The following is a 24,858-nucleotide window of genomic DNA, read 5'->3' on the forward strand; positions in this document are numbered from 1 at the left end:
GAAAGAAATTGAAGATGACATAAACTTATGGAAATATATAACATGTTCATGGATTAGAAAAATTAATGTTGTTAAAATGACCATTCTACCCAGGGCACTGAATAGATTCAGTGCGATCCCTATCAAAACACCATGGACATTTTTCACAGACCTAGAACAAATAATTTAAAGTTTTCTATGGAAACACAAAAGAACTCCAACAGCCAGAACAATCTGGAGGAAGAACAGAGATGGTGGAATCAGGACCCCTGACTAGAGACCATATTAAAAACTATAATAATCGAAACAGCATGACACTGGCACAAAAACAGATGCACAGATCAGCTGAATAGAACAGAGAGCTCAGAAATAAACCCCACATACTTATGGTCAATCTATGACAAAGGAGGCAAGCATATGAAATGGAAAAAAAGACAATCTATTCAATAAGTGCTGGGAAAACTGAACAGCTACATGTAAAAGAATGACATTAGAACATTCTCTAACATCATACACAAAAATAAAATCAAAATGGATTCAAGACCTAAATGTTAAGACCAGAAGCTATAAAACTCCCAGAAGAAAACATAGCTGGGACACTCTGACATAAATCATAACCATGCTTTTGAGTCTGTCTCCAAAAGCAAAAGAAACAAAAGCAAAGATAAACAAATCAGATCTAATTAAACTCAGCTTTTGCTCAGGAAAGAAAAGCATCAACAAAGCAAAAAGGTGACCTGCTGAATGGGAGAAAACATTTGCAAATGATACCAATAAGGGGTTAATATTCAAAATATAGAGGCAGTTTACATTAAAAAACAAATCACCTGATTAAAAAATGGACAGAACTGAATAGACATTTTTCCAAAGAAGACATACAGATGGCCAACAGACACATGAAAAGATATTTAACCTCACTAATCATCAGAGAAATGCAAATTAAAGCCACAATGGGAAATCACCTCACACCTCTCAGAATGACTATCATCAAAAAGACCACAAACTACAAATGTTGGCAGGATGTGCAGAAAAGGGAACCCTCATACACCACTGGCGGGAAAGTAAATCGGTGTAGCCCCTATGGAAAATAGTATGAAGGTTTCTCAAAAGACTAAAAACAAAACTACCTAATGGCCACACAATTACACTCTGGTTATATCCCCAAAGAAAATGAAAACACTTAGCTGAAAAGACACATGAACCTCAATGTTCATAGCATTATTTATGATTGCCAAGGTTTGGAAGCTACCTAAGTATCCGCAAGAGATGAATGGATAAAGAAGATGTGGCGTTGAGTGCGTGTGTGTGCGCGCGCACGCGCACGCGCACACACACACACACACACACACACACACAATGGAATATTACTCAGCCATAAAAAAGAATGAACTTTTGCTTTTTATAACAACATGGATGGACTTGCAGGGTATTATGCTAAAGTGAAAGTCAAATAAGTTTGACAGAGAAAGACAAATACTGTAAGATATCATTTATATGTGGAATCTCAAAATAAACTAGTGAACATAACGTAAAAGAAACAGACACAGGTACAGAGAACAAAACTAGTGATTATCAGTACGGGAAAGAAATGGTGTAAAGGACAATAGAGGGATAGGAGATTAAGAGGTCAAACCTACTATGCATAAAATAAATAGGTTACAAGGATATATTGTATATCACAGGGAATACAGCCAATATTTTATATAATAAGAACTATAAATGGAATATAACCTTTAAAGATTGTGAAACTGAATTACTATGCTGTACATTTGAAACTTACATAATATGTAGTAAATCAACTATACCTCAATTAAAACAAAAATAAAAACAAAACCCCTAAGGTACTCAGCAAAAGCACTTCTAGGAGGAAAGTTGATAGTAATATATGTCTACCACAGGAAACAAGAAAAATCTAAAACCGTCTAATCTTACACCTCAAGAACTACAAAATGAAGACAAAACAAAACCCAAAGAAGGAAAAAATCATAAAGATAAGAGCAAAAACAAATGAAATAGAGACTAAAAAAACAGAAAACACCAATGAAACTAAGAGCTGGTCCCTTGTAAAGATAAACAAAATTAATAAACCTTTAGTCAGACTTATCAAGGAAAACAGAGAAAGGGCCCAAATACATAAGAGCAGAAATAAAAGAGGAAAAGTTAAAAAAGAGACCACATAAACACAAAGGATCAATACATAAAAGCAGAAATAAAAGATGAAAAGTTAAAAAAGAGACACCACATAAACACAAAGGATCATAAAAGATTACTATGAACAATCATATGGCAATGAAATGGACAACCTATTAGAAATGAATAAAATCTAAGAAATTTACATCTCCCAAAAACTGAATCAGAAAAAAATACAAAATATGAATGACTTATTATAAGAAATGAAATTGAATCAGTGATAATTATAATAATAAATCTCAACAAATGAAAGTACAGAACCATGAGGCTTCACAGGAAAACTCTATAAGACATTTAGAGAAGAGTTAACACCTATCCATCTCAAACTTCCAAAAACTAGAAGAGAAAGGAATCCTTCCAAGCTTATTCTAAAGGCCACTATCACCTTGATATAAAAAATAAGACAAGGATGTACCATACAAAAAAGAAAACTAATAGCTAATGTCACTGATGAACATAGAAACAAAAATCCTCAACTAAATATTAGCAAAACAAATTCAATAATACATCAAAAGAATCAAACACCATAATCAAGTGGGATTTATCCCAAGAATGCAACTATGGCTCAATATCAGCAAATTAATGTGATGTAACATATCAATGTGAGATACCACATTAACCAATTAAACAATAAAAAAAATCATATAATCATCTTGACAGATGTCAAAAAGCCTTTTAACAAAATTGAACATCCATTAATGATAAAACCTGAACACAGTGGGTACAGAGAGAACACACCTTAACACGATAAAGATCTCATTTGATGATGACATTCTGGCCTAGGTTTGATATTTGCATGCAACTTTTTAAAAGTCTGGTTTTTTTTTTTAGGGTATAAAAATTTATTACACATACAGAATATTACCACTAACAAATGCAGACAGGCGAGGAGACCACAGTATGGGATGGAGCACAGCTAGCTCTTTGGAAAGTGAACAGGTTGGGTAGCTTGGAGCCTCATGCCACGCAGGTTGGCCAGTCAGATGGGAAAGCACATGCCTAACTCCAGGGATGTTGGGGCGTCCAGTGACAGCTCTGGGTGTCGGCAGCCTTCCCAGCTGATCTGGGGCTTCGAAGGACGCCACACCCAGAAGCAAGCAACCGAAGCGAAAGGGCTTTCTAAGGTGGCCCAGGCTTGTCTCTGAAGTCACAGCAACACCAGAGTCAGCAGTGTGTTTAACTGGATGATTTCCACAAACTACACATGACGTTTCTAACCATCACACTTCGGTGAGGTACAAAACATGAAGTTACAGGCTGTGGGAAGAGAAGGCAGCACCTTCCAGTCCCAGTTGGTCTGGGGGGTGAGGGTAGGGGGCGGTTTCTTTTTAAACCGAGCCCCTCATTTCAATGTACAAAAGAATTACTCTGATAGGTATTAAATTGTATTGAAAACAAAATGGACTAAAAAGCAAATACTACTCTATGTGGGGTGAAAATGGGAGGAAAGAATGAGCAGGAGGGAGACAGTCGGGGAAGGTTCTGGGCCATGACCCTTGGCGGTCACTCACGGTGCTCCATTTTTACTTTTGGTGGTCTCAGGAAGGTCGGGTTTTTCTTCTCTTTCTTTCCTTTTGTATTGGCTTGGAAGTTTCGCCAGCTGTCCACGTGACCATCTCGACTTTCCTCAAAATTTTTCCGCCACTCCCTTTCTCGTTTGGCTTTTTCTTGAGCTTCAATCTCTTCCTCCCGTTGTCGCTTCCCTTCATGCATCTCTTTGGCTTCTCTCTCTTTCCTTTTAGTTTCCAGCTCAGCAAAGAGTTTCATTGTCTGTTTGTATACTGCTTGTTTGAACAGCTCAGGGTCATCCTCCTCCACATTTGTAGGCTTTCCTTCCTTCTTTAATTGCTTTTTTTGCTCTTTCACAGTGTGCTCCATGTATTCTTTTCCTGCCTGAATTACATCCAGGGCCCTCTTCTTTTGTTCCTGATCCAGTAGCAACTTGTAAGCTTTGTCCACAGCTTCAAAAGCCTTTTGTGCTCTGTCAGCATCATCTTGATTTTTGTCAGAATGCACCAGTATGGATAACTGCCAAAACCTCTTTTTTATTTCTTCATCTGTCACTTCAGTATCTATCTGAAGAACCTCAAACGGGTTCAAATTGAAGTAGGAGGAACCAGGACGAGTCAATCTTTCAATCTGATTTTTGGATGTTAGAACTGAATCTCTCTTCTCTTTGTTTCACCTCACTGTAGATGGTCATAAATGCTTCCTCCGTGCTGCCTCCTCCACCCAAAGCCCCGCTCTCTCCTGGAGCCGCCATTTCCCCGGCCCAGCGACCTAAAAAATCTATCTTAACTGACCATTATTTTTCATCTCTAATTCAGAAAATTCTATCTTTAATTTCTAGCATCTATCACCCATGTGTGTGTGCTCAGCTGTCTCAGTTGTGTCCGACTCTTTGTGACCTCATGGACCGTAGCCCGCCAGTCTCCTCTGTCCATGGGATTCTCCAGGCAAGAATACTGGAGTGGGTTGCCATGCCCTCGTTCAGGGGCTCTTCCCGACCCTGGGACTGATCCCATGTCTCTTATGTCTCCTGCACTGGCAGGTGGGTTCTTCAGCACTAACGCCACCTGGGAAGCTCATCTATCACCCACAGCTAACCCAAGTATTACCAATTACAGATGAGCAAAATTATGTACTACTTAATATATAGTTTTAAGATTCTATCACTGCAGTAAAGAGAAATGCTAAACTCCAAATAATCTACTGCAGACTTCAAGATATCACACTGACTATACTTAATAAATTTCTGCCTAGTATAAAAATAATAATTTTTAGAAAGTAACTATGATACCCTAAAGTAAATCATATACTCTACAGAATAATGGGGTGAGTGCTTACTAAAGGATAATAAAACACTAAAGAAGCTGATAAAAGATTATTCACATTATAGAAAAGAAGAAAAGGAAAGGAAAAGAGAATGAGTAATTTTTCTTATAAGAGTTGAAGGATGCGTTTGAGGAGAGAGAAGGAATCAAAATGAAAAAGATGAATTTTATGAGGTTTCTAAAGTAATTCAAAATGCAGGAATGGTACTACTTTTTAAGGTGTGTAGCTGTTACAGACTTAAGGTGTTTACCTCATTTTCCGTTCCCACGTCCAGCATGACAGGCAAACATTGTTGTGGGTTCATCCCTCCACAAGCTGTATACAGAGCCAGTTTACCCACGGGGATGCCCATTCCATTACAGCCAAGGTCTCCCAAGCCAAGAATACGTTCTCCATCAGTCACCACAATAGCCTCAAATAAAAAGAAAAATATATTAATAGATGTTTGCAAATCCTGGGGCACAGTTCCTACTCTCTATTTCTGAAGTTAAATATTTATGCAACGAAATACTAAGCTGTCAGAAAACATAAATGATGGACATGATTTTATATGATCAAAAATGATGGAAACGATTTTCTATAATCATTAAGTGTAGAAGAGTGGGGAGAATAAATTGAAAACATGTATTTTAAATGTATTTGTAAAATATATACATATGATCAATTTGATTGTTTAAAAATAAAAAGACAAGGTATGCCCCTAAAGATTCAAAGAACTCAAAGAACTCAGTCTTCAATCAGGAGGAGTACATGGGCAGAGTACAGGTAAATAAAAAGCTCAAACTGGGAAATAAAGTGAAACTTACGACAGCTTGCAAACTATTCACATCCATTTTGAATACCATTAGAGGAGAGCCCATGATTTAATAGCACATAATTGCTGAGGAGTCCCCAATGCTCTGATCTTTAGTTTATGTATCCTCCTAATTTCACAACAATGCTGATTCATCCTCTTTAACTCTTATTACACTGGATACTATTCTACCAAGAACGGTCTATTGCTCTTCTTAATGGTCTATTGCTATTCTTAACAGTAGAGTATTACTAGACATTGGTTTTTTTTTTTTTTAGTTTATTTCTAATCTAAGTTTATTATAGTTTATTTCTAATTTCAGTTTGTTTTTATATCTAAAAAGCATGCATTTTAATCACGTGGAGATTTTAATCCTAAGTAATTTGTTGTCTTTATCGAAATTAATGGATCTATCATCTTTATTCTGTAATTCACGGCCATTATATGAATTTAAGCAAAACCAATTTTGTGAGACAAAATTTATTAGATTTGCTACAAACTACTACACCTGTCATATCCATTGAGCCTAGAATAAAATGTCAGTGATTTGACTTTGGATAAACTGATGAGTTAAAGCTTCTGTTTCCTATGTATAAAAATGGGAATTAAAAAAGGTACTTTTCAGAGCAGATGCATGACATTAGGAAGCAGCTGTGTTTTGCTCACCACCGTACACCAACACCTAGCACAGCACGTGGCACATAGAAAACGATCAACAAGAGGAGTCACTTGAGTAGATCTATGACCCAACACTGAGGAAGGGAATGGCAAACCACTGCAGTATTCTTACTTGAGAACCCCATGAACAGGATGAAAAGGCAAAAACATAGGACACTGAAAGATGAACTCTTCAGGTCGGTAGGTGCCCAATATGCTACTGGAGATCAGTGGAGAAATAATTTCAGAAAGAATGAAGAGACGGAGCCAAAGCAAAAACAACACCCAGTTGTGGATGTGACTGGTGATGGAAGGCCAGGAAATTAAGACACTTACTCCTTGGAAGCAAAGTTATGACCAACCTAGATAGCATATTAAAAAGCAGAGACATTACTTTGCCAACAAAGGTCCGTCTAGTCAAGGCTGTGGTTTTTCCAGTAGTCATGTATGGATGGGAGAGCTGGACTGTAAAGAAAGCTACGCACTGAAGAATTGATGCTTTTGAACTGTGGTGTTGGAGAAGACTCTGGAGAGTCCCTTGGACTGCAAGGAGATCCAACCAGTCCATCCTAAAGGAGATCAGTCCTGGGTGTTCATTAGAAGGACTGATGTCGAAGCTAAAACTCCAATACTTTGGCCACCTGATGTGAAGAACTGACTCATTTGAAAAGATCCTGATGTTGGGAAAGACTGAAGGCGGGAGGAGAAGGGGACGACAGAGGATGAGATGGTTGGATGGCATCACCGACTCAGTGGACATGAGTTTGAGTAAACTCCAGGAGTTGGTGATGGACAGGGAGGCCTGGAGTGCTGCAGTCCATGGGGTTGCAAAGAGTCGGACACGACTGAGAGACTGAACTGAACTGATGATTCAATACAATGAAATCATGATATACAAGAACTTACCACAGTACCTGATACATTACAAATTCTCAAAAAAACTGTAGGCATTAATACTATTATTATCATAAGGACTAATGAACAGAATCATAGCATTTTAGAAGTAAAGGGGAATTTTGAGTATATTCAGTCTATCCCTCTTATTTTCTGTCCCTCTTCTATCCCTCTGAAGATCAGAAAACTGAAATAATTTGCCTCAGGTGATTTACCTGGTTAATGTCAAAGAACCAAGACCTGAGTGTTTACTTTTTCTACCACACAATAGTGCAGAATATATACAAAATTTTTTGAGACCTTTTCATTTAGTTTTCTATTCACCTATATTATGCAGCTCTTAAAGAACTGCCTTAAAAGTAAATACATGGGAGAGGAGGGTGAAAATTATATTTGCATATTTCATAAAGCTGATCTCTGTCAAATTTTCCACGTCTCATTACAAAGGGTCATTATGTTACGCTGTTTTGGAGGAGGCAACTTGAGACACCAGCATTCAGTTCCCACAACCACCACATACTACTGTGTAATCCACCTGGGCCTTCCTTTCCTCATGGAATTACCATGATACTAAATACCTGAGTTAATCTAGATAAAGTGTCTCACTCAGAAAGCTACCAAATGTCAGATACAACTGTTATTCTGTTTTCATTAGCTTCCTCTCTCCCAGAGGAAGTCCCATGAGATACTTGAGGTTACCATGACAAAGAAAATGAATTAACAGATGTTTTTTTGCCCACATTGATTCTTCTAAGTAGATGATCAATTACAGAAGAAATAAGAGTTTGCTTAAAGAAATTCAGGTACTACGTCAACATTTTTCAACACTTATCATCACTTACAATAAATAAAGAAATACTAAAAAATTTGGCAGAAATAAAGGGAAAACTTAGAATCTAGATGGTATCAGGATAAAATTAATCCACTATGCAAAAATCAATGGGATATAAATTGAAAAGCTAGAGAATGCTACCACTACCTAGTATTGTGAAAAGGGTCAGTATGTTATGGGACAGGAAAAAGAACAAATGTGCCACAGTGGAAAAAAAGTGGTAACTAACTTACCTTGATGACATCTTCTGGCCATGCATTAAGAACGGAAGAAATATGTCCTCGGTCATGGATACTAATAAAGAGACCTCTGACAGGAAAGAAAAAAAGAGTAATTTTAATTTACTTCAGACTTGTCAAACTATCAGGAACATTTTTTTTTAATTTTTAAATCCATTTACTATATCTCCAAGCTGGTTTTATATCTTCAAGCTGGTTTTAGAAAAGGCAGAGGAACCAGAGATCAAATTGCCAACATCTGCTGGATCATCAAAAAAGCAAGAGAGTTCTAAAAAAACATCTATTTCTGCTTTAACGACTATGCCAAAGCCTTTGACTCTGTGGATCACAATAAACTGTGGAAAATTCTGAAAGAGATGGGAATACCAGACCACCTGACCTGCCTCTTGAGAAACCTGTATGCAGGTCAGGAAGCAACAGTTAGAACTGGACATGGAACAACAGACTAGTTCCAAATAGGAAAAGGAGTACATCAAGGCTGTATATTGTCACCCTGCTTCTTTAACTTATATGCAGAGTACATCATGAGAAACGCTGGGCTGGAAGAAGCACAAGCTGGAATCAAGATTGCCGGGAGAAATATCAATAACGTCAGATATGCAGATGACACCACCCTTATGGCAGAAAGTGAAGAAGAACTAAAGAGCCTTTTGATGAAAGTGAAAGAGGAGAGTGAAAAAGTTGGCTTAAAGCTCAACATTCAGAAAACTAAGATCATGGCATCTGGTCCCGTCAGTTCATGGCAAATAGATGACGAAACAGTGGAAACAGTGGCTGACTTTATTTTTCTGGGCTCCAAAATCACTGCAGATGGTGATTACAGTCATGAAATCAAAAGACGCTTACTCCTTGAATGGAAAGTTATGACCAACCTAGACAGTATATTAAAAAGCAGAGACATTACTTTGCCAACAAAGGTCCATCTAGTCAAGGCTATGGTTTTTCCAGTAGTCATGTATGGATGTGAACATTGGGGCTATAAAGAAAGCTGAGTGCCAAAGAATTGATGCTTTTGAACTGTGGTGTTGGAGAAGACTCTGGAGAGTCCCTTGGACTGCAAGGAGATCCAACCAGTCCATCCTAAAGGAGATCAGTCCTGGGTGTTCATTAGAAGGACTGATGTTGAAGCTAAAACTCCAATACTTTGGCCACCTGATGCGAAGAACTGACTCATTTGAAAAGACCCTGATGCTGGGAAAGATTGAGGGCAGTAGAAGAAGGGGACGGCAGAAGATGAGATGGTTGGATGGCATCACCGACTCGATGGACATGGGTTTGGGTGGACTCCAGGAGTTGGTGATGGACAGGGAGGCCTGGCGTGCTGCGATTCAAGGGGTTGCAAAGAGCCAGACACGACTGAGCAACTGAACTGAACTGAACTATATCTCCATTTTTACCTATAATTTTTATCAAAGCCATTAAATGTATTTCCATTTTTATCAGTAATGTTTACCAAAATTATTTCCTTAAACAAATAAGGGACAGGAATCTTATAAGTAAGGTTATTACTTGCAATATTATTAGTTATCATATTAAACAATATATTGACATCTACAATAAAGGCAGGTTAATCCTTATAACACATATTCTTAAGTATTTTTAACATTCCCAGTTTTTATACATAGTTTAAATAGTATTATCATTTCTCCCATAGATTAATTTACAGTCTTCATTAAATAAGATAATACATGTAAAAGCACTTTGAAAACCAGCATGAAGCATATGTACAGAGGCATTTCACTGTATATTCCATTATTACATATTTACAGTGTGAAGAGGGGACCACCTATAGGAGTGGGCTGAAGTGACAAACACATGCTGAGCAGGCCTTTCATGTGAAAATTACCTGTGAAACCCTGATACTGAGTCCCCCTCAAACCGAGTTTAAGACTAATCCCTCTATCCAAAACTTTATTCTTTCTTGTCCCCTCAATCCTCAATCAATTCAAGTCAGATGCTAAAATTAATGTTGTTAACGTCCTTAAGGCACTAAAATTGCTGTTGTTGATATCATCGTTGATGTATTAAAGATAACATCATTGCTATTATAGATAACATTATGAACACACAACCTTGGATTGTTTCTCTAAGGCAAGAAGAGCTAACAGACCCCCAAGCCACAGACCACCTGGCCAGAGAATCCAAATCAGAAGCATCCTGACACTGGAAACCATGATTAAGGAATGTAGTTAAACCTAAGATGATGACTGACCCCAGCCTCTGTTCTCCCCCTTTAAAAACACCCAACTCAAAGACCAAGCCTACCCCCACTCCTTTGTTTGGCTTCCTGCAATAAACCCTTTGCTGCAAACCCTGCTCCCAGAGCTCAGCTTCACTTGACTCTTGGCTTTGTGGTCTCAGCTGTTTGTAACTCTGTTCTTCACTCTCAGTTTTAACTCTCAGTCTTTAACAGTGCTCTCCTATGGCCTCCCAATTCCTATGAAAGCTTAACAAGGAACTTTAAAAATTAAAGTAAAACATGTGCAAATGTCTTAATATTGCAGCAAAAACATAAATGAGTGAACAGTCTTTGGCACATACCAGTCAAACAGGCCTGCAAGAGTTAAACAATCTTGGTTATTCTTTAGCTGTTACTACTAACAAACACTTGTAGCTAGACTTGTCCTTCACAAAGCTATTAATAATTACTCTCTGACTCCATATAGATTACACTCTGCACCTGGCATTCTTCTCCCCCTTCACTCTGTTGTACCATTCTGATAGCATTTCAGAAAGAAGGTCACGGGCTGATAACTTCAGGGACACTAGACCCAGTTGCTGAGCTGCATGATCTCAGCTGTGGCCACTTTGAAACTTCGCAAAAGGAAAAACAAAATACAAGATCTTCATTGCTTTGAGCCTTATCACCTATCCACAGACTACAAGCCCTGGGATATAACCTCTCTCTATTCCCAGGAATGGGGAGCACAGTCCTCGAGGTGCTAGTCTGCTGTGCATTCCACTTTGCCAAGAAAAGATAAAGCCATTTTTCTATTTCTTCCAAACTCTGTTTCGGCATTTTCATTCAGCACCAGTGGACGGCGGGGGGCGGGGGGGGTGTCAAGATTTTGGCAACATTAACTTTACTTACAAGTTTTGCTGTAGTATCCTTAAATCCGACTCAAATGCAGAGAGGCACACACAACAAATACACAATCTGAACAACTGTTTAAGGCCACCACCCTTCTACTCTGTCTCCTTCAGAGCAAAACCCCACAAAGACGTGTATGTTCTTACTGCCTTCATATCCTTACCTCCCAGTCTCTTTTCACTATTAGGCTTTTCCTCCTCACTTCTCCCCCAAAACAGCTCTTCCCAAAGTCACTGCTGACAGACATCTGATAGAGACAAAGGTCAGCTCTCAACTCTCACCCTCTTCAATATCCCAACTGTGACTGACCTGGCTTTCAGGGTCGCATCCACAGTGAAGATTTTCAGATATCTGTCTTCCACCAAGACCACTCCCTGGGGCTCCAAACTGTAAATATAACTAGGTACCTAAGCCCTCTCATCACTCAGGCCCCAACTCAAACTGGAGTTCCTCAGACAGGACTCCTGATAACAGCAGTCCAAGCACCTCCACTGGAGTATTTTTACCATTGTCATATACCTTTATGTCTCTGAAGCTCCCTTACCTATTTTCTTATATGTTGGCTATCTGTCTCCTCCCTGCCACTGCCCACACACACCCCCTCCCCCCACCATCCAGGACACTTATACACACAAAGCAGCAAGTTCCTTAAGTAGAGAGACTCTGTTTTGCTCCTATTTATAAGCCCGATGTCTATATTGGCACATAGTATGTGTCCAACAATATGTGACGTCAAAGCGCTGAAAAAAACAAACCTTCCAAATTAAAAAAAAAAAGTTTTTAAGTTCAGAAAACATGAAGCAAACCCAGACTTATACTGACTTGAGTAATCCAAAATTATATTATGATAGTAAGTAATACAAGCAGATGACTGATGACCATCTGATTCAACAAAAATATTAATTTACCAAGTTGGCACTAAATTACATCCTTTCCTATTTACTTTTTGCTGTTTCATACGAAGTTATTTTCCTTCTCCAGAATGATTATAAGCTCATTATAAATTATATATTTCTTTTGGAACCCTGTCATATCCAAATATGCAATCAACAAGGTCTCAATAAATAACTGTCCCATTTATAGGAAATATATTTGGACAAAGAAGGCAATGCTGTTGAATTAGCTAAAATGTTCTTGGCAATGTACATTAAATAATGTTTCTTGGGAACTTGTTAGATAGCCAAGGTTTTCCAAGTAACAGTGGTCTCAGGAAACAGCATCTTTGTTTTAAACGAGAGGGAAAATGAACATACTAAAATTTGCATCAGTTAAATGCCCAAGTTTATTGTACAAACATGTGAGTGCAACTTCAGTGAAAGAGCCATCTGGACACTTGTAATCTCTTGCACTGAGCAGATTCATTTATGCAAAAGTGCTTACTTTTGGAGAAAGCTCAAAAAATGAAGAATCTGTAATGTCCCACCAAAGTCTAGCATTTTGATAGAATAATTTGTAAAACTTCCTGGAATGTCTCCTTGATGAGAAATTTAATAAGATGTCCAAAAGTGTGTCAGCAAAGACTCATGCTTCCTGGTATAAAAACTGGAAATGAAACATTAATCTCAACATACATAAATATATACATTCATAAAATGAAAAGTTCAGACAAGAAAATAATCTGTCAATGATATTTTTTAATGAATGGGATTACAATAAACATACATTCTTGGTCCAAGTTCTTAATTCATCAATTTGTTTAAAATGCTTAATCTTGATTCAAAGCATATTAACCATGCCAATTAAAATATTCATACTATTGTGTCTATTTCATGTTAGAACTGAGACAATTTAAAAATGCAGATCATTTTTTCTCAGATACGCACTTCAAACTTTTCTCATAACCTCTGATATTGTATATATTCCACTCTCAAACAGATCTGTTAGATAAGATTCTTACTTCATGTTGTCTCACATAACATCTCTAATGAAATTAATTTCATATCAAAATAGAGTTCATTTCTAACATGCAACTTTCTGTGGTAACCAGACTTATATTCCTTATGGAAATGAATTCATGACTGCTCCTGACCCAGAGGAGGAAGCAATCATTCTACACTTTTCAATAGTAATGCTCTCCTACAGAAGCCGAAGAAATTTAGACCCTGTTCTTTTCACAAAATTTGAATTTGCATTAGTGAGCCCCAGTAGCTAACTTAAAGTTGAGTTACTCCAGCAGGTCTGGGCTAATGAGAAAACAAATGTGCCCACAAAAGCTGTGTTGTGCCGTGCTCAATCATGCCTGACTTTTCCCAACCCTATGAACTGTAGCCAGTCAGGCTCCTCTGTCCATGGGGATTCTCCAGGCAAGAATACTGGAGGGTGTTGCCAAGCCTTTCTCCAGGGGATCTTCCCAAGCCAAGGACTGAACCCAGGTCTCCCACATTGCAGGCAGATTCTTTATCATCTGAGTCACCAGGGAAGCCCCATTATACTGGAGTGGGTAGCCTATCCCTTCTCCAGGGGATCTTCCTGACCCAGGAATTGAACCAGGGTCTCCTGCGTTGCAAGCAGATTCTTTACCAGCTAATTCAGGTAAAATGAAGTTTCTTATCAGGAGAGACCTAGGATAAAGATGCAGAGTTAATAATCATATGCCTGGAGTTGAAAGGAATAAAAGAGAAAGAAGAGAAGGTCAAGGAGGAAATATTACAAATTATACCTCTTCTAGAAGATTAGGATGACTAACAAGAGTCCTTGCAAAAAAAATCTAAGACAACTAGTGTTTCTGAAGCCATAGGAAGTCACGGGAGGACAATGTTAAGAAAGGTTGGAACAAGAAAATATAGGCACATGAAAAGACGCTCATCATCATTAATTATTAGAGAAATGCAAATTAAAACTACAATGAGATACCAACTCACACAGGTCAGAATGGCCATCATTATAACGTCTACAAGTAACAAATGTGGGAGAGGGTGTGGAGAAAAGGGAACCCTCCTATACTGTCGATGGAAATATAAATGGGTGCAGTCCCTATGGAAAACAGTCTAGCGGTTCCTCAGAAAGCTAAAAATAAAAATATCACACGGTCCAGCAATTCAACTCCCGGGCATACATCAAAACAAAACTATAATTTGAAAAGATACAACATCAACAGCACGAGTCACAATAGCCAAGATATAGAAACAACCTAAATGTCCACTGACAGATGAATACACACACACACACACACACACACACACACACACACACACACACACACACACACACACACACACAGACTTCCCAGGTAATGCAGTGGGAAAAATCTGCCAGTGCAGGAGACACAAAAGACATGTGTTCAATCCCTGGATTGGGAAGATGCCCTGGAGGAGAAAATGGCAATCCACTCCCATATTCTTGCCTGGAAAATCCCATCGACAGAGGAGCCTGGTGGGCTATAGTCCAAGGGGTTGCAAAAAGTCAGACACAACGGAGCATACACACACAATACACACACACACAATGAAATATTACTCAGCCTTAAAAAAGAATGAAATAATGTCATTTGCACCATCCAATGGATGGACCTAGAGATTATCATACTAGACAAAATTAAGTCAGAAAGAGAAAAACAAGTACTATATGATATCACTTACATGTGGAACCTAAAATATGACACAAATGAACATATCTACAAAACAGAACCAGACTCACAGACATAGAGAACAGACTTGTGGTTGTCAAGAGGGAAGGATTGGGGGAGGGGAAGATTGGGAGTTTGGGATTAGCAGGTACAAACTATTATATACAGACTGGATAAACAACAAGGTCCTACTGTATAGCACAGGAAACTATAGCCAGTATTCTGTGATAAATCATAATGGAAAAGAATATGAAAAAGAATACGTGTTCATAACTGAATCACTTTGTTGTAAAGCAGAAATTAACACAATACTGTAAACCAAATATACTTCAATTTTGTTGTTTTTTAAAATGCATGGATTAATATTAGTCTCTCCTTCAGAAAATGCTTAAAAGAAGTCTTCTAAATATATGACAAAAAATTGTTTTTTTCCTGAAGTATTTGCAAGCTAAGTAGCCAACATGATCCCTCATCATTACCAAATAATTCAGTGCATTACAAACAAAAATATTCTGCTACTGCTGCTGCTAAGTCGCTTCAGTCGTGTCCAACTCTGTGCAACCCCATAGACGGCAGCCCACCAAGCTCCTCCTTCCCTGGGATTCTCCAGGCAAGAATACTGCAGTAGGTTGCCAGGTCCTTCTCCAATGCATGCACACATGCTAAGTCGCTTCAGTTGCATCCGACTCTGTGCGACCCCACGGACAGGAGCCCACCAGGCTCCTCTGTCCACAGGATTCTCTCGGCAAGAATAATGGAGTTGCCATTTCCTTCTCCAAAATATTCTGCTACATAATTATAATTACAATCAGAAAATTAATACTGATACACTGCTATCATGAAATCTTCAAACATCATTCACATTTCACTATACCTCCTTCATAACAAGAGTCCATTGTATTTTGGTTGTCATGTTCCTTGATCCTCTTCAGTCTGAAACATTTCCTCAGTCTCTCCTTGACTTCCCATGACCTTAATGCTTTTGAAGTTACAAGTGTTTTTGTAAACTGTTCTATGATGTAGGTTTGACTGGTGTTTCCTCATGATCCCATTCAGACTATTCATCTTGTACAAGAATACCCCAGAAGTGGTTCTAGCTGCTTCTCCTTGCGTCCTTTCAGGTGGCGCCATTCCTGCTTTGTCCCATTATTGATAATGTTCACTTTGATCATTTGATTAATGGGACCTTTTTTCTCTTTGTAATGAACAATTACCTTATGGGAAGATTCTTTAAAGCTGAAAAAACCCTGTTCCTCCATTCAATTTTTAATTTATTCATATCACTGTGGACTTGTGTTTATCATTTCGTTAAATAGGTTCTAATCCGTTGCAAACATTATTTATTTAATGCTTAAAATGTCCCAGAATTGGCCTGTGGGAGCCTCTTCAAGCTGGTTTCTATGTCCTTTTGACACATCCCCATTATCCTTTGAGCACTTCCTTATTTTGTGGGACAGGATGTTCCAAGCTCATCTTTTGCTTATCCTGGCCCAGCCCTGGAATCAGTAATTTTTCTAAGGAGTTCTGATTCCTTTTCTGGCAGAGAGCAGCATTTAGATCTGAGTGCTGAGTGTACTCCTTGTTACTGGGGTGTCACTGCTGCCAAGCCAACTCAGCAGAGAGAATTAGAGAATATATGTGTGTGCATACACACTTCTTACATCCTTCCCAGGTGACACTAAAGGTAAAGAACCCGTCTGCCAATGCAGGAGATGTAAGAGACACAGGATCGATCCCTGCTTGGAGAACATCACCTGGAGGAGGGCATGTCAACCCACTCCAGTGTTCTTGCTAGGAGAATCACATGGACAAGAATGGCGGGCTATAGTCCATAGGATCACAAAGAGTCGGCCATGACTAAAGCAACCTAGCATGCAAGCATGCATGCATACAGAATACACACACATATATATTTCTATAACTATACATTCATCTATCTATACATTGCAAACCATAAATTCACACTAATACCTCCAATTCTAACACCACCACAGGATTCATCCTCGTGTTCTCCCCCTTGGTTTTCCCATTTGTGACAACCTTCTCCTAGAGTAAGAAACTGCACTCCCATAATGCTTCATACATTTCCTTACTTGATCAGCCTTCTTGTATGAAATCAATCCTCCCTGCATACACACCCCATTTCCTTTGCCAAGGCTCCAGTCTCTGAAGTGGGCAGACCTCCCCCACAGATGGCCCCACTGGGGCTCTGACACCCGGTGCGGGACCATTCTCCTACCAGATCCTCCCTTCCACCTGCTTGGCTCACACCTGAGCCAGGCTGCTCTCCACTCCGTCCAGGCTCCAAAACCCTTTGCTGGGCCCCGCAGGCCTTTTAATCAGAGACAGGAGGAGCATGAAGCAGAGAGAGGATGCAGCCTGACTACTGCTCTAATTGTTGAGAAGCAGAAAAACTGGTGATGGAAATGCAAAAAGAAGCTACAATTATCCACAGCTGCCGGGAAAATACCAACCTAGATCCCACCTTTACCGATGAAGGGTTTTTATTCCTTTGCGTGCATGTGTGCGTTCTCAGTCGCTTCAGTAGTGTCCAGCTCTTTGCGACCCCATGGACTGTAGCCCACCAGGCTCCCCTGTCCATGGGATTCTCCAGGCAAGAATCCTGGAGTGGGTTGCCATGCCTTCCTCAAGGGGATCTTCCCGACCCAGGGACTGAAACCAGTTCTCCCAAGTTGCAGGCAGATTCTTTACCATCTGAGCCACCAGGGAAGCCCTTTTATCCCTTTGCTTATCATAATTGCATAAATTAGTTTCTTAATTTCTTATCTTTCACTTTTGTCATTGTTTTTCGTGTATTTATAGTAAAACAAGTTGATTTTTCCATCAGATTTCATACATTTAATTATACAAAGTCTTTCCTCATCAATCATGTTCCTGCATTTTAATTTTTTTTTGGTTTGGTCCAGTTCTTTTTTTTCCAGTTTATTGTTATTTTAAAAATTTTACTATTTATTTGTTTATTTTTGGCTGTACTGGGTCTTTGTTGCCGTGTGGGTTTTTCTCCAGTTGCGGCAAACTGAGGCTACTCTCTACTTGCAGTGGGCGGGCTTCTCACTACGACAGCTTCTCTTGTTGCAGAATCTGGGCTCTAGGGCACACAGGCTTCAGTCGTTGCAGCACATGAGTTCATAGTTGTGGTTCTTGGGCTCTAGAATACAGGTTCAGTACTTGTGGTACACGGGCCTAGCTGCTCCACGGCATGTGGAATCCTCCCAGACCAGGGATCGAGCCTGTGTCTCCTGAACTGGCAGGCAGACTCTTCACCACTGAACCACCAGGGAAGCCTGGTCTGGTTCTTTGAATCTATCTGAAATGTCAGTACAGCCTGTTATATGAGGATGTAATAATCCATATCGTACTTCTTCAAATATCTCCTCTTCTGGTATAACTACCCTTTGACCTCATTAATATCTTTTGTCTTTTGGTCCCTACTTTTATTTTTTTCCTCTAAATTAGCAGTCTGTGCTGATTGAAAGTCCTTCTTTATTCAGCTAGATTTTATCTGTTCTGCCAACCATTCTTAACTCCCTAGCCTTTCTGCTCTTTCCATCACACCCTTGCAGAAAACCACCAAATCTAAATCAATCCATCTGCCTCCTCTTTCCCTCAAGCCCTGCCGCAGAGTGCTGTTTGAGACAGGAGCTCAACCAAGCGTGTTAGATCCACTAAAACCTCACGGCCTCCCCATCGTCAGCCAGGTCCTCATAATTCAGCATGACGCCTGTGAGGACCTTCTATTGATTACTCTGAGACTGACCACAAGAGCTACATCCCTATCCCCATCCCTCTACACGCTCATCAGACTCACACATCATTTTTCACTCGGAAGACAAAATAGAGACTTTCAGCTCTAAGCTCTCCACCTAGAAACCTCCTCCCATTATTCACTATGCGTCAGTGAATAAGGCCCCAGGATCTCTGTCCTCAAGCCCAGTTTGTCCTCACGCTGTCACTCCCGGACCACTTCCTAGTCTCTTTCACCATCTCCTAAGGGCTTATTTAGCCCTTAAGTGCTGGCACTCTTCAGGCTAGCAGCAGTTCTCTTTCTCACTCTCACGCCTGGTGAAGGTCTCGGGACCCTGCTTTGTTCCCATCCTTGGACTCATTTTCAAGGTTCAATTTGCTTCAGCAGACGTCTGCAGAATATCTGATCTGTTAGCTTTATCTCCCATTTTTGGTCCCATCCTTTCCTCTTGGCATCTGCTCAACTAGCTCAGCTTGAGGACGATCTCGTTTCCAACTCTGGATCATCTTTAAAGGATTCATTTAGGCCTCCCTCCAATGCCCCCAGCTCCTCTTCCCCACTAGGCCAGCTCCTAATTGCTTATCACAGACCATGCAAGTGTTACCTCCTCTTGGAAATATTTCCTGACCAACATTCGGGCTGAGCTGGAATGTCTCTAATCCCACAGGCCCTTGCTGCTTTTCTGTAACATAACACTTTATCATATTGTCATATAATTTTTCACTTTCCTATATGTTTGTCCTATTAGATTATAAACTCTTGAAGTCAGGAATTCTGCATGGCTCATAGGAAAAAAAAAAAGAAGAAGGAAGCAAGGAGCTATAGCATGTAAGTCAGGAGAAAAGGGAAAATTAGTTTAGACATGATTTGGCACTAGCCAACCCAATGTTGGGAAAAACATTATAGCAAAAAATCTGGGCGAGAGAACACGCAGGTGCTGTGTGGTCGATGTATATAATTTTGGGGGTCTTCTGAAAATGACAAGGCCAAGGAACAGACAAAAGGAACCACAAATTATGGGGAAAGTCCCTGGAAAAGTACAGTACCAGAGCCAATGCCCAGTTCTAGGACTTGGAGTACTTGCTGCTAACAGATCTGCATGTGAATTCTTAGCGTTAACCTGGGGGCAATAGGTTTTAATGATGGCAAAAGGCTTAAGAAATAATGAGAGAAGCAACTGATAGCTTCAGAACCACTACGTCTGAGGAAGAATCACAGATTATCATAAGATCACATCAGGTAAATAAGGTGGTTTAATCACCTTGGGCTTCATTCTGGTTTAACTTAGAAATAAAACTAGGATGAGATGGAGTCTATAGGTTAGGAAGGACCCAGAGGAAAGTCAGGGGCCTTCCGATTGAACACCAATTTATGATTAAAGTAAAAAACTTTTTAATTGAGGTTAGACGAGAAAGGTATATTTCCAATTTCATCTGGTCATCCACTTCCAAAAGTAAGAGTTTTGAGGTGTTTGTTTTATATATAATATCCTATCACTGCTAACATGCATGACATTTTTCATTGCGTAACTATTTGATTTTGCTCTGCAATGATAATCTTGTGAATTCATTTTGCTTACTGTAGACAATATTTAAAACTCTATTTTTATTCTCAGTCCTCCTGAGGAGTGAAAATTAGTGTGGTAGACAGATTTCTAAGATGGTCCCAAGATTTCCCACCCCCTTGATGTTCACATCCTGAATCAGCCCTAGGACTGTGCATGGACTGTACTCTGAGTAAATGACATTGGAAAGTACGGCTGGCGGGTTATCCAGGGGGTTCCATACTCTTAAGATTTCTTTAGAGAATTTCTCCAGCTGCTCAAAGAAGGGGAAGTCAGAGGCTCAAGGAGTGAGAAGGACTCCAAGCACGACTGTGAATTTAGAGGACAGCAAGTGGCAAGGAATAATAGTTATGTCCAGCAGCTGAGAGCACTCTCCATCTGACAGCCAGCATGGAAACGGGGACCTCAGTCCTACAACCGCAGGAACTGAATTCTGCCAACAACAGACACCTTGGGAGTAGATTTTCCTGTAGGTCCCCAGAGGAGTACTCAGTCTGGCCAATCCCATGATTTAGGCTTTCTGATACCCCAAACATAGACCCAACGACACCATGCCACAAATCTGACCTTCAGGACTATGAGCCAATAAATGGATGTTGTCTTAATCAGCAGAGTTTGTAGTAATTTGTGACACAGCAATACAACCCTGAAACAAACAGTATGTATACTAAAAAGTAAAATTAAGATGCTCATTCCATATTTATTATTAATTCATATTTATTTTATGAAAGACATGACACAGTGCTTGATGCCAGGGAAAATACAAGAGGACTATCCACATACCGCTGACCAGCTCTGTTGTCACTCCGTGACCAAATCATCAATGCACAGCATTATTTAGCAGAGATGGCTACAGTTTCCAGAAATCAAAAGTGACTACTAAGATAGGTAATATTCTTCCAAATGGCGGTACCTTGCTAGCTATTATAACTCGATTTTTAGAATTCCAAAACAAAGCACTGGCAGTATTCTTTGAAAAAAATGCAGATATAGTGTAGTAATATTCTAAGATACTATGTGAGAAAACAGGAATATTTGGGCAGAAAAATGAACCATACATTTGAAGAATAAATAATTCCTTTTTTTTTTTTGCAGCTTAGTTTAGAAATAATAACAACTACCTCATTATAACTTACTTTTCGTCTCATCTAATGCTGGATGATGGATATTTTAAGATATTTTATTTCAGGTCAATAACTGCCTTCAGGAAGGGGTGAGGGTAATGGGAGTAGGTTGGAGGCCAAAGGGGACTTCAATGTTGTCCCTAATTTTTAAAAAAAAATCAAACAATGGGTACAGGTAATTAGTCTTTGCAATTTTCCTACATTTTGACTTTTTTCAAGAAATGATTTTATTTCTCATCTTTAAGAGAGAAGTGAAATGAAAAAATAAATACATTTCTCTTTGAGCAGAAGAATGATTTTTCTCAAGCTTGGACAGCTACTTAGTAGCAGAAGCAGGACAAAGACTCCGATGTTGTGACACTTAGAGCAGTCTCCTTCCACACTACTGTGAGATGTAAACTCGTTCTAAACACTAGTACAAAGGGCTACCCTGTATTATAAACCATTTGCATCTACAGCCAGCTGACCAGCAAGAGAGTAGACAAGGTAGAGCCCAGGTGACCAGGTCATGTGCAGTCAGGGTTTCTTATCAAAGGAAAGAGGTCTGGGGCCAATCTAAACACAAACAGCTCAATATATGTCATGATGAAAGAGAAAAGCCATGGGCTAATGATGAAGGTAGGGGAGTTGAGGATTGGGAAAGTAAATCAACTGCCAAACAAGAAGGTCTGAGACTTATGAGAGGAAGAAACACAGTGGATGGGACAGTACAAAGATAAAAATTATCAGTCCTGAATATTCACTGGAAGGACTGATGCTGAAGCTGAAGCTCCAATTCTTTGGCCACCTGATGCAAAGAGCTGACTCACTGGAAAAGACCCTGATGCTGGGAAAGATTGAAGGCGGGAGGAGAAGAGGACGACAGAGGATGAGATGGTTGGATGGCATCACTGACTCCAAGGACATGGGTTTGAGTAAACTCTGGGAATTGGTGATAGACAGGGAAGCCTGGCATGCTGCAGTCCATGGGGTTGCAAAGAGTCGGATACGACTGAGCGACTGAACCAAACTGAACTGTGAACTAATGTTCCTTTTCGTGACATTCCTCTTGGCTTGACTCTCTCTTTGCCAGGAAACAAATCTTTAAAATAGTAGAACTACAGCATAAAAACCATGTTGCAATATTTTGCTCAAAAATATTAATAAGTTTGGTTCTCTCTTTCCATGTCCTTTGCATTAATAATATTTAATTATTAATTCTATTACTTTTCTAGCCTCTATACATTTTCCATTTTTCTTGTAGTTAGTCCTCTGATTTCAAAGGAGTTACTTAAATATTATACTACAATGAATGAAAATACAATAAAGTTACATAAGTTGATCTCACAGCTTAGGACAACAGTTTATGTAACTGAAGTATATAATCATTTAATGAGTAAACCATATCATACCTTTTTAGCTCCATATTCTAGAAGGGTATTGGATGGGATGAGAAGTTTTAGTCATAACTAAAAAACTCTAGGTCGGGCAATTAACTCTTCTAGTTTCAGTAACTCACAAAGAAGAAGATTTGATCCAGAATGATAGTAAGCTGTGTCTCACTATTCTCTGTGTCTAGGATATTGTTTTTCCAATCCTGAGATTTCAACAGAATTTTCCAACTACAGGAAATGTGAATGGAGAAACTCTCCTTTCAGAGAGAACAGACCTTAAAAAAATTTTTTTTAATTATATATACACATAATAGTTTATAGGGCCTTGCCTGGTGGTTCAGCGGTTAGGACTTCACCTTCCAAAGCAGCAAGTGTGGGTTTGATCCCTGGTAAGGGAGCTAAGTTTCCACTTGCCTTGTGGCCCAAATAACAAAACAGAAGCATAAAACAGAAACAATACTGTAATAAATTCAATAAAGACTTTTAAAATAGTCCCCATAAAAAATAATAATAATAAGATACGCTTTATAGAATTTTCTGTCAATTTTGTCCCCAGCTTTCCTGGAGCTTTCAGGCACATAGTTAAGAATCAGGTCATTTGGGTCATTACATAAAGAAAAATGAGGGATGACAAGTGGGCAGTCACAGACCCACCAGAGTGTTGGGAGACCACAGAGAACATGTCATTGGAACTTTCACTTTTATGCCTGACACCAAGCTCGTAGGCACTCTGAGTATGTAATGAAATGAACTGAGATACGTTTGCGTCATGCTTTAAAAAATACCCTTTATTTAGACAATTTTGGCTGATGAGTTTTTTTTTTTTTAAAGCAAGTCCTTAGTTTTTCTAACAAGTCAATGACCTCATTTTCCCCTTTTATATAAATGCAAAGTCTGCCATCATATAAATGTAATATTTTTGTTCCTAAGCTGGAAATAACATCTTCCATTTGGAATGATTGGTAGAAAAATGACCCTTCTATTTCCTAAGCTGAAAAATGTTGATTATTATTAATGTTACAAGGATGTATTTTTATCACGGTTGATCATTTTTAAGAATGTTTCATCAAGCGTAACAATGGACTACTTTTCCTTTTGTTCAATCCATCAGTACAAACCGATAATATCGTAATCATTACAAATTCATCGTAAATAAAAATATTTTTAAGAATATGACAGGTTCTTCTACACTGGCCATGCCAACTGATCTGAACCAGCAGCTCTCTTCATATGGCTGGTGCCATTCCCATAAAGGATGCTGGTTTAGTCATTTCATAAAATGTAAGTTATATATTCTCTATTATTAGGGAAATACACAAACTTTGGCCTTATATATAACTATCTATCACTTATAGGAACAAGACAAATATATCCTATGCTGAATGCTCAGTCAATGAAAAAGAGAGTTCAATACGTAACACCCTGGGAAAGGACATTCTCATTTATTGCAAAATGTCAAATCAGGAAACAGCAAGAATATCTACTACTTCTAGAAGTGAAAGCCGTAGAAAACAATTTTTTTTACAATAATTTGAGAGGAAGGAGTGTGCTCTTTCTCAGATCAAAACCTGGCAGTCATTATGTCAAAATTCCTACATATTTTCAGTCAATTAATAAGATTTAAAGTGATCATAGATTTTTAAAGAATCTTAAAAGGACAGCAAAGATGACTCAATGTTTTAAAAGGAAACCTCTAAAGGAAAAGTTTTGAAAGGATGTAGTGGAGAAGACATAAAGAGAAAAAGATAACAGTTTTTAAATATCTTTAAAAAAATATTTTTAAATAGGATACTTACAAAGAGTATAAGAGTATTTATTTTTAAAATTTCAATCAAGAATAAAAACTTAGATAAAAGACAAATGATTAAGGTTCGCATCTGTAAAAGCTATTAAATATTATTGAGTCAGCCAAAAAGTTCGTTCAAGTTGGCTGACCCAACAAAATGGTTAGGTTTA

General features: G+C 38.9%; 1 protein-coding gene and 1 pseudogene across 2 annotated transcripts in view; both read right to left on the minus strand.

Moving 5' to 3' along the window:
- Window positions 1–24,858, minus strand: part of ME1 (malic enzyme 1) — a 209,083-nt gene that overhangs the window by 111,262 nt on the left and 72,963 nt on the right. For both annotated transcript variants that reach the window (XM_043889744.1, XM_043889745.1), the window contains exons 4-5: window positions 8,414–8,489; window positions 5,255–5,416 (exon numbers count right to left, since the gene is read on the minus strand). In XM_043889744.1, the coding sequence (XP_043745679.1) occupies window positions 5,255–5,416; window positions 8,414–8,489 (238 nt within the window). The remainder of the gene's footprint in view (window positions 1–5,254; window positions 5,417–8,413; window positions 8,490–24,858) is intronic.
- Window positions 2,988–4,609, minus strand: LOC122685182 (annotated as a pseudogene).

Source organism: Cervus elaphus, chromosome 28 (genome assembly GCF_910594005.1).
Source record: "Cervus elaphus chromosome 28, mCerEla1.1, whole genome shotgun sequence".
NCBI lineage: Eukaryota > Metazoa > Chordata > Mammalia > Artiodactyla > Cervidae > Cervus > Cervus elaphus.